This window comes from Ursus arctos, unplaced genomic scaffold (genome assembly GCF_023065955.2).
Source record: "Ursus arctos isolate Adak ecotype North America unplaced genomic scaffold, UrsArc2.0 scaffold_18, whole genome shotgun sequence".
In the NCBI taxonomy this organism is placed as follows: domain Eukaryota; kingdom Metazoa; phylum Chordata; class Mammalia; order Carnivora; family Ursidae; genus Ursus; species Ursus arctos.
In genome coordinates, this window is record NW_026622852.1 from 11,492,315 (window position 1) to 11,508,307 (window position 15,993).

At 35.0% G+C, this 15,993-nt stretch overlaps 1 protein-coding gene across 11 annotated transcripts in view; it reads left to right on the forward strand.

The window, feature by feature from the left end:
* CNTLN (centlein) overlaps positions 1-15,993 on the forward strand; it is a 495,968-nt gene that overhangs the window by 314,871 nt on the left and 165,104 nt on the right. For 9 of the 11 annotated variants that reach the window (XR_008959874.1, XM_057313468.1, XM_057313469.1 and 6 more), the window contains one exon: positions 7,650-7,808. Coding sequence is in view for 10 of the 11 variants with exons in the window: in XM_057313468.1 (XP_057169451.1) it covers positions 7,650-7,808 (159 nt within the window). In the remaining variant the exon portion in view is untranslated. Of the gene's footprint in view, positions 1-7,645; positions 7,809-15,993 lie in introns of all 11 variants that reach the window. The other 2 variants (XM_026506485.4, XM_026506486.4) reach the window with 1 other exon arrangement.

A 15,993-nucleotide genomic window follows, 5' to 3' on the forward strand; every position in this document is an offset into this window, starting at 1 on the left:
ATCTTCTTATCATAGGGTTGAGGAAAAGTATAAAATTAAGGATGATAGATTGGTTGGCTTATCTATGTATGGTGTAATTAATTTTTAAGCCTATAATTTGATAGAGTCAGAAAAGTAATTTTAAATAATTATAGAATCATACGTTTGTAAGAAATCTTAAAATTATCATTTATTCCTGCCTTCTTCTCAGTAAGATAATATGCCTTTTAGTCTTTGCTTGATACTTTTGGTTTGTAAGTTTCTCAGTACTTTTCAAGGCTGTTCTTTTCATTTTATGTCGTTTAAATTTGAACATTGTTTCATATATTGAGTTGAAATTTGCTTTTTTACAATATCCACCTGTTTATCTTGAATACTTATCTAGAGAATCTCAGAAACAATCTAATCTGTATTCTGTAGCATAGATCTTCAAATAATTATTTCCAAATAATCTTCAAATAATATCTTTGTAACTTTATCTTTTCATTAATTAACTATTATTTCTCATAATTTTTCATTTGTATATTTCATAGATGTTGTACTATTTTTCAGTTGCATTTCTGAATTCATTCCATATCATCATCTATATCATCAATATTTTTCTCAAAATATAGCACCTATAATGGTACAAAATATTCCAATGATGACCTTTCTCTTTTAGGGTATGATTTGGATGGAACCTGGGATATATTCTAGGATGCAATGCAGTGTTAAGTGCATGACTTTAATCTTTCCCCTTTGTGTACTTGAATTTAGTGTATTACAAGAGCTATAAGCTGCAGTAAATAAGGCAGTAATATCCACAGATGGACATTTTCTTACACAATGGTAAAATAATGGATCATGTGTAATTTTAAGAGCTTGATTATAAGGACTCATACAGGAGGAGAAAATAGTGCAGAGTTGGAAGTATGGAGCAGGGGACCATGACTCAAACCCTCATTATAGGGTGATAGTTGATGTATCTGCAGTGTTTCTCCTGAGTTGTCTGATTAAGGGTTACCTGTTGGGTATATTATATGTCTCCTTTCCTTCATCAGTTTTATTTCTCGGAGGGGGGTGGTGGTGATTAGGATGTACCAGTATCATTTTATTGAATCTATATATTGTACAAAAGCCACACAAAGCCATAATTGTGAGAAAAGTATTCTAGGCACTTTCTTATTTGGATACACTTTTCCTTATTGGTGTATGATAGAGTTGACCTAGTTTTATTTCGTTATGGGCTTATTTCTTTGGAATTCATAGTCATTTGCATACTTATTGAATGTTCATGTCACCCACTGTGATATGCAACATTGTTATGAACTATCTCAAATGATTTTTACCCTGAGTCAGAGTATAAATAAGTGTATAAGCACATACATAATAAGGTAATGTCTATAATGTGTATAGAACATCTGAGTGTATACTTAGAACTTGCAAACTTGTGTAAAAGTCCTAGCTAATTAAGTTTCCTAACTAAAATTTTTGCCTGAATAGGTAAGGATTCTATGATTACATGGAGGGTGGGCTAAATTACATGGATGTGGTTTATTGTTAATGAGTTGGGATTTTTTCTTAGAAATTACTTGCAAATCTGTTACAAAATTAAAAAAAATAAAAGGACAGTACAGTCATAATCTGGTTTAGAAATATCATATAAGTCAGAATCCTGAAATTGGATTAATTACCTGGATTGCTAGTGTTCCCAGGGACGTAGCAGACGCAGGTGTAAATTATTTCTGTAAGATGATGTAACAATTCTGTCCTCAAATTATATCCACAGTTTTGTGAACTAATGTCTAGCACATGGTCAGAATTAGCAAGTATGTAGTAAGGCAAGAATAAAAATTAAAGACATAAGGACTAGAATTGAAAGGAAAAGAACCAATTATTTCCCTATAATATGATTAATTCCCATAGAAACCTCAACTTATAGAAACATTGGTCAAATTAATAAGTGGGTTTAACACACTTGGTAGATACAGTGTTAGTGAATAAAATTCAGTTGCACTTTTTATGCCAGCAAAAAATGAAGAAATGGACTTAATATATGGAAATAATACAATTTACAATATAAGTAAAAATATGAAGAGTATGTATAATGGAGATGCTTATTACGTTTATACAGAGAACTGGAAAACATTGACAGAAATAAAGGGACTAATATGTGTAGGGATATGGTTTAGAAGGCTCCGTATGATAAAGATGTCAGTTCTCTCCAAATAGATATTGAGATTTAGATTATCAACAACAGGAAGCCGTTACCAGCCCCAGACCAGAAGGAGCAAGGAGAGGAGCCATTGCCAGATCTCTGTAAAAAAAAAAAAAATCTATCCTGGGAGAGGCTGCCTATTAGAAGTATCTTTAGACACAGGATCATTGACAGGGCGAACTGTGGCTCAGCAGAGAGGGAGTCAGGAGATGAGATACCTTGACTTTTTTCTCTTCAACCCTCTTTAATCACCAGCCAGCTCTCCAACTAATCACATTGAGTCAGAGGCAGAGCACAAGGGACCAGTGTACTGCAGTCTGTAGAGGTCAGCCTCTTAGACTAGAGTACTGGAGAGTAGGGTAGAGGTGGTGAACATTGGAGAGCATGTGGGGCATTCTCCATTACTGCTCTTTTTCAGAGCTTTCCCAGCATTCATTGCTTATTAATTTTTTGGCAAAAATTTTAGAGTGAACTTGATTATTTTTTGTTTGGTATTTAGTTAGAGCATCAAATTTATAAGTAAACCTGAGAAGAATTGGCATCTTAATGATACCAGTCATCCTGTCCCAGAGGATGGTATGCCATTCCATTTCTTTCAGTACCTTTGTATCCTTAGAAGATGTTTTAAGTTTCTAAAGGGTTTTGACATTTGTTGTTAAATTTATCCTAGCTATTTCATGTTTTTGTTACTATATTTCCCATATAGTTTCTAACTGATTTTCCTTTTATTGCTTATAGTTTTTTGCTGTACTTGTTTGATGTGCTATGATTTCATGGGTAAAGTGTTCACAGTTCTTTTGTTTTTTTGTGAATTTTACTTTTTTGTGTGCAATTTTTTTTGCCTTGGATTGAATTCTTATGGAATTAATATTGTTCTTTATTTTTGTTTACATTTTTATGATAAACAAAATAGGTACATAATTATTTGGTATAATGATACATATGAATTATTTATAAATGCATGCAGTACAACAAAGTACAAAGAAGATAGAGGAAAAGTATTACACTTAAAATACAACTCTGGAGAAGTAACAACCATCAAAATTTTATGAGAATCCTAGATTTTTCTCAGTTTATATTTATAGGTTGAAGATTAGGTGGGCAGAATTTTTTAGATAAAAGGGAGTATATTGAACATGTTCTCTTAACAAGTAGACTTTAGTTTTTGGTGATATGATGGAACAATAAGACACTGGTGTGAAATTGAAGGAATTATTAAATCTTTTCTCTATAAAAACCACTAACCCTCTCTCTCTCTCTAAAGCCAGGAACGAAATGACATGAAAAACTTTGGAGGTCAGTGTCTTTTTTTTTTTTAAACTACATTTCATCTTCATTCTGTTTTGACATCCTGCTGTATAAACTTTGGAAAATAGAACATACATTCAACCATTTTAACTCCCCCTGATTTTGCATCTCAAGGTATATAACATTTATATCCACACTGATGAAAGACATTTAGGATTAGTCCTATATTTTGCTTCAGTGCTCATCACTAAACTTTTTACTTTTGAAGTGTTCATTCCTGTACTCTATTTTGATTCATCTCAGGGCCTTCCCTGTTGCTAGCGTATGCTTTCTCTCCCATTGGCATTAGATTTAGCCATGTGATTTATTTTGGTCTGTGGGACAAGAATGTAAGTAACATATGCCATGTCCTAATGTTTTAAAAGTCATTCCTTGATTTGCCTTTGCTTTTAGGATAGCTTAGAAAGCCACCTGCAATGTGAACAAGCAGTAAATCTCTGTTTTTGTAAACCATCAGGATTTTTTTAAACTGCAAAATAACTTAGAGAAGGTGCTTGAAACCCTCTGTCAGTCTCTGGTATCAAACTTGATCTCTACAGGGATATTCCTAATTTATCCCATGGCCCACTCTGTCCCTTAGATAGCATCACTATAACTGAAAGATCACTGGATTTATCTTTCAGGAATCCAATATTTTTAACAGAACTTAACATTCTTCTTGAGATAGGAGAAGACATTGTTGGATCTCAGCACTGTCTCAGTTCAAGCCACACTTTTCCTTTACTCTTTTTCATCTGTGCCTACAGGAACTTCTCAAGTTTGAACCTACCAATTAGTTTTATTTTCCATAGTTTTTATTTTCCTTATAATTGCTCTCATTATGTGTTTTGATACTATTACAGCACCTTTCTTTTTAACAATCTTCCTTTATGTTATGCTTTTCATTTCACCCATTTAATAACTGTCTTATCCCATATATCCTAGAAAACAGAGCCTGAGAGAAGGATTAAGTCCTGATTACTTACTTGGATGATTCAATTCCAGGGGAAAGTGAGTAAGAGAAGAACGAGGCAGGCAAGGATAAAAAGTAATTCAAGGAAATGCATTATTGTGCTGGCTACTGCTTCGTGGTGAGCCATGAAGAGACAGCAGGTCCACTGAATTTACTACTCAGGTTGATTCCTGACAGGCTGTGGGAGAGAAACCATGCTCTAGAGCAATCCATCAGATGGAAAAAGAGAAAAGTTATCTATCTGGTTTCTTCTTGTGTTTTGTCTTTCATTGGTAAAAGTCGCTTATACCATGCCTGTGTTGTCGCATTTATCCTAACCTGGAAGTGGCACAAACATGCTAGGAATGCAGCTGGTTGACTTTAAACAATGGATTCAGATGAGCTGTATACATTTCATAGGTGGAGGTGGTAGTTAGTAAGCTGAGACAGAGCAAGGGAATGAGATTCGAAGAGGCAGGTGTGGGCTGAATCTGAACATAAGCATAAGATGTGTCTACTACACTAACAAATACAAGATGGGACAGGAACTGTCTTAGGTGCACTGTTTATAGCGGTGAACAAAAAAGCCCCTCCCTTCACAGAGACTTTATTAAGATCATCTTCACATCTTGTCTTTCCGTTGATAATTCAGAGAGGTGTGATGGTTTCTTTTTCATACTTTTTCTAGACCTTCCTTCTAATTCCTTCAGTAACTTCTTAGAGGTATACTTTTCCTCTGAGTATGTACAATAAAATTTCTTTTTTCTTAATTCTTAGTACTCCTCCTTTTAGTAAGTCCAGTTTGTTTTTCTTTACTCGTTTTCAGATAAGGAAAGATCTAGACAAATTCAGTATTTACTAGTGGTCCAGAGGTATGCCTTTTGTAAGATTTGTTTGTTGCTTACTTTGACACCAGTCGAGTTCCACGTTTCATATTTGCAACATTGGTGTACATTGATCTCATCTACTTTTCAGAAGGTGGTGTGGGGAAGCACAGAGGAAGAAACTTATCTCAATAGTGTAAGGTGATGCTTCCACTCCGCTTACTGGGAGTATGCCCAGGACATAGCATGAGATGAGAAACAGGGATATGCTGGTCCCTTAGGTGATTTTTCATCCTCAGGTGCCTCATAGTATGAGTGTTTCCTTACTCTTGAGTATGTATTTTTCTTTTCTTTTTAAATATTTTATTCATTTATATGAGGGAGGGAGAGAGAGTGAGAGAGAGCATGAGCGGGGTGGGGGTAGGAGCAGAGGGAGAAGAAGACTCCCCAGAAGCAGGGAGCCCATTGCGGGGCTTGATGAGATCATGACTGAGCCTAAGCAGATGCTTAACAGACTGAGCAACCCAGGCGCGCCTTGAATATATATTTTTTTCTGATTAAAGATACATATATTTTGTTCCACATGACCCTTAAATGCAACCCAAATACTGATCTTCTCTTTAAGAAATAACAAATGTCTTCTAGCATTGGAAGAGAAGTAAATTTGCTTTGTTTCACATTGCACTGAAAAATTGTATTTTTTTTATCCTCATCATGTCCCCATTCTAAATGCAACATTTACTTAGGTCTCCTGGCTAACATATATTTTGACTAAATACTCTGATAGAATTTTAGCCTATCTTCTTTGATAATTTTTACCAATGTTATTCTTGAAAAGTGGAAGTATTCAGCAAGCATTATTACTGTTGGTCTCCTCTCCCCTTCTCTTGTGAGCATTACATCTCATGCAGGCATTGTGCCATTATTGATTCTGTTTTTTCTCCTCTCCCGTTTTTGGGCTGTTACTTCAAATTTTCATTTTTTTCAAATAGTTACAGAAAGATGATGCTATAGTCCAAATATTTGTATCCACCCAAAATTAATATGTTGAAATCCTAATATATAATGTAATGGCGTTAGGAAGGGGCCTTTGGGAGGTGTTTAGGTCATGAGGATAGAGCCCTCATGAATGGGGTTAGTGTTCTTGTAAAAGAGACCTCCCAGAGCTCCCTAATGTCGTCTACCATGTGAAGATACCGCAAGAAGTCTACTACTAAGAAGAGGGCTCTTACTTGGCACTCTGATCTCTGACTTCCAGACCCTAGAACTAGGAGAAACCAATTTCTGTTGTTTGTAAACTACCCAGGGTATGCTGTTTTGTTATAGTGGTCAGAAAGGACTGAGACAGCTGGAGTATGTTCGGGTATCTCTGTGGGTGCAGGGGTTGTTGTTCTATTTGGAAAACAACATTCTAAGCGTATAGAAAGCAGAGCATTTCTCCCATATTAATCTTCATCCATCTTCAACAACCATTAGCATATCTCTTTTGTTCCTTCTTTTAAGACTTATGAGAATGAATTATCAGTTTGAAGTTAGAGGTTTAAAAAGTTCCATTAAAAATACAGTCTCCAGAATACATATTATAAAGTGTATTTCTGTGAAATTTATCTCTATAAATAATTTTCTCTTCTAAGTGAACATACACAATATGCTCCAGTTTTATATGATGTATATCACAGAGGATTCACTACCACAGAACTCTGGAAACCTCTGTCCCAGAAGGGAGGTTCTCCCAGACCCTTAGTGCTGTCATTACTCACACCCCAGTTCGTTTGTCCTCCTCCTTACCAGTTGCACCCCGGATGGGTTAGAAGGAATGGTGTTCTCCTCATGTTGCTCTCCTTCCTTTTGGCTTTTATCCCTCCTATCTTTTCTTCAATCTGGATTAAAAGAGTCACAGGAATCCCAGCCCAAACCCCGGAGGTTGCAAACCAGTGGTGCTTTCAGGAACTCTGGTTTGGAAACTTAACTTGCCTTTTGGGATTCCTTTGAATACATTTAAAGTTCTGTATAGTGTACTGTGAAAGGTCGACTTACCCACTATTCAAAACTGATAACTGTTGTTGGCATCAGTACTTAGCAGTTCTCGGAGCTGAAGTGTAACTTACTTTCAATAAGTAGGTGGTACAATGTCTGTATATCCAAGGTTTTAATACTATCAAGTTATAAAAAAAATGGGTAAGTATTTGGCTTTGAAAGTCAGAGTCATTCTATCAATACTTTGTAGGTGTATGTGATAAATATTAAATACTTTATATGTTATTTCTTTTATTAATATGTTCACCTGCGGTAAAAAACAATAGATGAAAAAACTGGAAGTTGATCTCTAACCTTCGATGAACACAGTTATTTAGCTGAGATGATCTTTATTCCTGCTTTTCTCTATTGATTGCTTGTTTTGCATAGGAAGGAGCTGCAGGAGCTGCAGAACCTTTACAAGCAGAACAGTGCGCACACAGCACAGCAGGCAGAGCTGATCCAGCAGCTCCAGGTTCTGAATATGGACACGCAGAAAGTCCTGAGGAACCAGGAAGATGTTCACACGGCCGAAAGTATATCATATCAAAAAGTATGCTTTTATTCTGTCATAAAAATGTAAATTTATATGTATGAACTTCTAAAAAATATATAGAATTCAATATTTTTCAATTTCAGCATTTCCTTATTATTCCCCTTTATATGGTTCTTCAAAATTAAAAATGAAATATAACTCAACCTGGTAATATTGGAAATTTTGTGACTTTTCTTTATGGCCATTAAAGCTGAAATATTTAAAATATAGATGCAAATTTACTCTATAGGATATTGTGTTTATAAATTGGAATTTTGATATCTACTATAAAACATACCCTGAGTGTAGCCCCCAAACCAGGAAGAACTTGGGGAATGGAATTACTCAGCCTTCTATTATGAGAAATTATTCATCAATTATGATTCTAGTTTATGACCTAAAGCAGTTTTTCATTATAGAATTTATGCATTATTTTATTGGCCAATTTGCACACACACAGATGGGTATGCTGATAAGGTCTTCAGGATCATATTTTCCAAGGATTTTTGTTTATTTTGTGTTTCTTTTAAGTAGTCATTTTACTTTACAGTTGTTTTAGGAACCTCTCAAGAAGGCTTACCCAGCTATTTAGGTAGGCTGACTGACTCAGCAACAATAATTGTGGCTAGTAATTAAAAAGAAACCACTTTCATTGAATTCTTTATGTTTTGTGTAGTGTACCAAGTTATTTATAGAAATAATTTAGTTTCTGTATAGTCAATCTTAGAAGATTGATTTTCTTCCCTTATAATAGTTGAGGCAGCCAAGGCTTGGAAGTGGTTAAATAGTGCAATCTGTGTTGTTTTTTCTATTTAACTCTTCTCCTAAAAAAGGACCATGAAAACCCAATATCTATAATTAACATTTTTGTTAGTAATAATAGTAAATAACTATTAAGTAAACTTTAAACACATATATTTTTAAAGATTTACTTACTTATTTGAGAGAGTGAGAGAGTGGGGGAGGAGGGGCAGCAGGAGAGGGAGATAAGCAGACTTTCCACTGAGCTTAGAGCTCCACGTGGGGTCGGATCCCACAGCCGTGAGATCATGACCTGAGCCAAAATTAAGAGTGGGACACTCAACCGACTGCACCACTCAGGCACCCCTAAACACGTAGTTTTAAATAATGCTTTGGAACAGAGGTTTTCACTCTGTATTCTGTATTCCTCGAGTTGCCCTCAAGATGTGGGTGATATCAGGTGAAAGGGTAGTAGTGCCTGTTCTCTCCACTTCGAAGAGAGCAGCTTCACCTTTTTGTTTTGTATGGTAGGATTGCCCATTATGCTTTTGCTTCTAAACCAGGCTCCACTGCTAAAATGACTTGAAAAATTGGATATTATTAGTAACTTTAATTTTTTTCATGTTTTTCACTTGTATATTTACCTCAAACATTTCTCTCTCAATTTTTGCTTGAAAGTCCCCACCTATGGCAATTTATATTCAAATAATGTCTTTAAAGTTGCTTGGTAATAAGTCTCATAACTCTTTTATGTGCTAATAATTCTTTTTCTGTTTCTACTCTCAGCAAGAAAGAACTTGGTAAAGAGGAAGAAAAAAATAGTGTTTCCTTTGCTGTTTCATTTTTCAGTCTTGTGTTCTAAGAAATTTTTTTAGTTGCTTAACTAAAAATTTGAGACAAAATGTTTCAGCCTTAATTCTATTTTTCATTGATTTTTCCTTAGCGACCTCTGCAGAGCAATCATCTCTTTTATAACCTGCCTGAAAACTTTTACAGATTCTACATAATTTCAAACAACTGAATACTTAAACATTTTTAATTAAATAATTGTTACCAAAGTACTGCACGCTTGTGATAAACTTTCAAATAACACAGAAGTGTATGAAACAAAAAAATTGTCTTCTGCACTCCTCCCTGAAGCCCTTGCCCCAGCAGTAACCACTCTTAGTATTTGAATGTATCCGAGAGTTTCTCTAGAAGAACAGAATATTTTTAAGTTATCTTCTTTGTTAAATACACAAACATTACAAGAATACATTATTATAAGATATTGAAATAATACTGTAGAAGTCCTGATAGTGCTAGTCTAACAGATTCGAATACCCTTCCACTCACCCCAACTCATTTCATCCTCTCCCCAGGGGTAATCGTTTGAGTAGTCCTTCCAGATTTTCATGCATTAGATATTTTGTGTGTATATACGTACACACATACCACAAATCTAGTCATATTATAATTTTAATATTTATTAACTTACACTATACTTATTGTTCTTTAATGTCATTTTTTCAAATAATATGCCTTGAATTTTTTTTTGACAATCCATGGAGCTCTGGCTCTCCTTCTGCTCCTCTTTGTCCTCCAGTATGAGGATATATAGTGTGGATTTACAGTCTAGTTTGATGATTATTAAGGTCTCCCTCTCCAACTTTTTGTTCTTATAAACTTGTCCACAGAAGATGTTTCCCCTCTCTTCTCTAGCATCATTTTTCCCCCTGATGGACCATTCCTTACCACGTACAAATAGGCTGATTTGGGGGAAAGAACAAAACACACGACAAAAAACATGTATTGACCTCACTATATTCCTTTTCTTCCCTTCCTTCTCCTTCTTTTCTTTCCCAGCAGTATTCCTTGAAAGACTTAAGTTGTCTCAAAGTTCACTTCTCCTTTTCTCTCTTGAACCAGCTCCAGTCAAATGTTTGTCCCTTTCCCTCTGCTAATATTTCTCTTCGGAATTACCGGTGACCTCCACATCACTCAGTTCAATGATCTTATATCAATCTTGATCTTATTTAACTTATCAGCAATGTGTGTCTCAGTTGATGACTCTCCTTGCCTTGAAATACCTTCTTTTTTTTTCCCTCCTGGCTTGTGGGCACCTGCAGCTGTGTCGCTTTCTTCCTTCAGTTCTAGCTGTTCTCCATGTCACCTCAATGTTATAATGTCTCAGGCCCAAATCTTAGGATGTCTTTTTCCCCCCCGTGTTTAAACTCACACCGTAGGTAATTTTATCCAGTCACCTAGGCTTTCAGAATCAAAACTGTCCCTCAAATTGGGTTATCTACTCTGGATCCCTTCCCTGAACTTTAGGAAAGAGTATACGTAATTGTCTCCTTAACATTGCTTAACTTGGATGCCCCGTAGGCATCTCAGACTTTACATCTTCAAAACTAAACTCTTGTGCACTCTACCTTCAATACATGCTTGAAATTCTGCTACTTTTGCCATCCGTGCTGTCACCATTCTGTCCAAACCACTATCATGTATTACATGGACTACTGCAGTAGTTTCCCACTTTGTTTCTCTGCTCCTGACTTTATCCCCTTTGAGTCCATTCTCAACACAGATGCCTGGATGTTCTGGCTACAGCTTAGCAAGTCAAATTAAATCCTTCCTTTCTTCAGCTCTCTCCAGTGGTTTCCTGCCTCATAAAAGTAAAAACCCAAGTTCTTGCTACAACCTAGGAGACTGTACATGATCTGACTCTGCATCACCTCTCTGATCTCATCTTTGCCTTCTCTTCCTTCTCCTTAATCTCTCCATTGCAGCCACACTTAATTCTGTTTTTTCCCTTGAACATCCAGGTATTCTTCAACGTCAAAGTCTTTGTGCTTGGTTTCACTGCCTGAAAGCTCTCCCCACTGTTATCTTCATAGGTAACCTTTTAACTGCCTTTATTCTTTACCTCTTACAGCCTAAAATCTAATTGATCACTGATATTGAGTAGAGGAGTAAGAATGGTGTATGTTGTAATGGTAGAAGTACATACCTGGGGCCTGTTCTTATCCTAGGTTAGGAATAAGAGACTCTCTTGATGAAGTGATATCAGTGATATTTATTCTGAGAAGATAAGGCATCAGTGAAACAAATTAGTTTCTTAAAACTCTTCTTATATGAACTCTACCTCAAGCCATAAATTCCCTAGCCAAAATCGTTACTAAATTTGGAGAGGTAGAGCCTATCACTCCAGTTTGGAGAACTTGTCATAATTGCAGCCTTGATCTGGGATACTTTTTGAAATCTTACACACGTTTCCCCAGCATTATGACCATCCACTCCAAGAATCATTCCAGATAATGAGAGAGGTGATGAGAATATGTTTTGCTTATGAATAGTATAGAAGCAGAAAAAAAAGAGCAAACTGACATTACTGCTTTAAAGATCTGACTTACTTTCCTCTGTGTTTAGTCTCTTTTTTGTCCTGTCTTTTCTCCACTTTGAATTCCTTTTTCCTCTTTTACTTGTTCCTCAAAATATACCTCCTGGAGGTGTGGTGTAGGAAACTTAACTGATTTTTAACTTGATGCTCATTCTGAAGTTTTAATTCTCATTGTAGTATTTTAATTTGAAAGTTATTTTAGGTCCTTATAGTCATTCACTCATAAGGTTTTTAAAAATTTTTTTTATTTTTCAAGATTTTATTTATTCATTTGATAGAGAGACAGAGAGAGAGAGCACAAGCAGTGGGACAGGCAGAGGGAGAGGGAGAAGCAGACTCCCTGCTGAGCTGGGAGCCTGATGTGGGGCTTGATCCCAGGACCTGGGGATCATGACCCGAGCTGAAGGCAGATGCTTAACCATCTGAGCTACCCAGGTGCCCCTTTTCATAAGGTTTTTATTAGTATACTCAACTACACTCAATTCAGAAGTCCTTGATTATTTATTTATATTTTGTAAATTTTGCCTGTGGTTAGTAAACATTACAATTATTTTCCCTTGGTAGTCTATGTGTAAATAGTCATTTACAAAAATAAAAAAAAAATTTTTATAATTCCATCTCCAAGAGGCGAATACTGTCAACATTTGGAATATTTCCCTTCAGTTTTTTAAAATGCATTTTGACATATCTGTGGATACACTAATATCTTTTACTTCATTACTTTACTACATTATAAAAACAATATCATGACATATAACTACTTTGGAAATAATAATTTATTTAACCATATTTCCAGTGTCGATAATGTTTGTTGTTAGCATTTTTTACTATTGTTTTTTTTAATTTTTTAATATTGTAAATAAAGCTGCAATGAACATCTTTGTTGTCAGTTCAGACTATAGTATTTATTAGAGAATATTGAATATGCAGACATAGACACACACACACACACACACACACACACACACACACAGGGCCAGGAAACCATTCCTTTTATGAAAAAGCCAGTAAGGACATATTAATGGTGTACAATTTAGTCTTAGTTCATACATAAAGATAGTTTTGTTTAAGTTATTAAATGTTGAGAATGCACAGGGGATCATGAAGTTTGAAGGAGACTTGCCTTCCACATGAGAAATGATCGGAAATGTTAAATTATTGAAACTTAAGGAGTTGTGTACAATGATATCACACTTCAGATAGTGCAATTTAAAAAAATCATAGATGTTTATTTGAATGTAAGAGTATTTTTAAACTTTTATAGGCATATTTTTCTATCTTCATTTAAATATCATTCTAGCCCATTTAATATTTTAACTCTTTGGGTGAGTAAATGGTTCTGAATGGTGTAGAAATATGGAGAAACTAGGAATACAAGTAGAAAGGCTATCCAGTTGGGGCATAATCATAAATAAAGAATATAAAATTTTACTATAAGCCAGGGAGAATTTGTGTTTCCATTTATACACATTATTTTAGAAATGTATTATGTAGATTGAGGTACTAATTCAGTCATGTACAGCAACCATATAATAATGGTTAACGTTTGTTGAGCTTATTGTGTATTAGCAACTGGGGAAAGGCCTTTTGTTTCACTGTTTAAGTTTCACACCAACCCTATGTGGTATATTATTATTCCTTATTATTTTATAGATCAAGTGGCCAAGGCTTAGAGTATTGTCGGAAAGTGGTAGAATTCAAATCTACGTAATCTTGGTTTCAGAATCCACAACCTTAAACTCTGTTAAAGCCCACTGTATAGTTCCATTATACGTAGAATAATGTGGTCTTATCTTTAAAGGATTCTGTAAATAGATTCTATAAACTTGCATTTTTCATTCTATCAAAATTCTTTCAATGTTCAGTAATTTTGATGGTGGAAAATTTATCTTGATATCTAAGTTAAATGTTACTTAAAAGATTCCATTGCTGGACACCTGGCTGACTCAGTCATTAGAGCATGTGACTCTGGATCTCAGGGTCGTGAATTCCAACCCCACATTGGGTGTAGAGCTTACTTAAAAAAAAAAAAAAAAGATTCCATTGCATTCTTTTTGGTGAAAAGGGATCCTTGTATGTTACCATCCTTGGTGAAAAGGGCCCCCACCATTCTTCTTTAGCCACTCATTCTCCTGGTTATAAAAATTTGGTTTCTTGGGGCTCCTGGGTGGCTCAGTCATTAAGTGTCTGCCTTTGGCCCAGGACGTGATCCCAGGGTCCTGGGATTGAGCCCTGCATCGGGCTCCTCTGCTAGGAGCCTGCTTCTTCCTCTCCCACTCCCCCTGCTTGTGTTTCCTCTCTCGCTGGCTGTCTCTCTCTGTCAAATAAATAAATAAAAAAATCTTAAAAAAAAATTTGGTTTCTTTTCTTTTGCTATGGTGTTGCAATTTTTAATTTTTTTGACTTTTTGTTTTTTTTTTTATTAGATATGGTTTTTTTCCCCAAAAAATATATTACTGGTGGAGTTCAAGATGCTGAAATTTGTGAATGATCACACTGCTTTATTTATCAAAACTAAACAGTATGCTACTGTTTAGACCTCTAGTGTTCACTTCCATCAAATTTATTCATTCTATTCCTGAAGCATTTTACTTAATACTTAAGTTTATTACTTGTCCACATGTATTTTTCTGATTTTTTCAAATAAATTTGAGTAACCTAATGATCCATGCAACAAGATGAAATTGTTTACTTAAAAGTAAGATTTTCAAATATATTTTCACGTTAATTTTATTCCTTACAATTAATAATTGGGGCTTAGCTGTAATGCTCAGGAGTTGAATAAAATATTACACTAATAGTTTATCTCCTGTTCTTACTAAACTTACTTTTAGAAAAGTAAGTTAGATCTTCTTAACTTACTGTTTCTAATGGGGTTTCTTTTTCCTCTTTCTCTCAATTCTCTCTTACTCACTTTTTTTTTTTGCTTTCCCTCCCATTTCTCCTCCTTTCTCCAATTTATTAAGTTGATTTATTTCATAGTATTCATTTCATTATCAGAAAAGATAAAATCAGTTGCCCTTAGTGGTAGGTTGAGGGGAACATGTATGGGAGACAAAGATGAAGAGAAAAAACTGAAGAAAACTTTGAGCACAGGGAAGGGGTGGAGTCAAATTTACCCAGAGGTCCCCATAACAAATCATTAGTCTCATACACAAAACCTAATAATGTGGAGGACTTCTCTGGAAGAGACACCCCCATCAGGAGAAATAAAAGTAAGCTAGTGTGTTTTCTTCCTCTGAGCTTATAGCCATCTGTCTAAGTTTTGATTGTTTTTCTACCTTTGCTCATCATTTATGTATATGTGTGATTTAACTATAGATGGGGATTGTATCAACATTTATAACTTCCAGACCATCTAACATGTTTGAGGTACTAGATATGTGTTTTATCACTTTTTCTTCTATTTGATGATAATTATATGACACAAGCAATATCAATTTGGGAAAATAAGGAGTTGTGTTATACATTCTTTTAATTTAAACTGCATGTTAAATCACAGGGTTTTTTTTTTCTCATTCTGCTACAAACAGAGTTTTCAATGGAAGAATTTATTATCTCAGTCACAGTAGCAAATGGTATACTTACTAAATAAGGAAAATTTTATTCTTTAAGCCATTGAGTCACAGAGCATATGCACTTCCAAGATTGTTAAGGTTAATAAAATATCTTCTTCCTTCACACTAATAAAAATAAGGGAAGACGAGTACTTCGATATAAGTCCCTGAAAATTAAAGGACTTGGAGTTTGGGGTCCTATTCCTGGAGGTAATTTGCTTTCTGTCCCCTGGAATTCCTCTTAACTTTTTAAACTTCAATTTCTTCAACAGAAAATAGCATGAAGAATAGTAAGCATCCTGGATTATGGATTATAATGATTAATACTTGTATAGATGGAAATGTATGATTAAATGTTTTCATAGGCCAGAATCTTGGAAAAAATTCAGATCCATTTTTCCTTTTTGGACTATTAGAGGAAAGAAACTGTAGAGAAAAGAGCCTCTCTGAAAACTGTCGTAAGCAATTGTTATTGCTAATAAAGAAAAAGTTACTAACTCCAATGCCTAAACCAATGCAGATG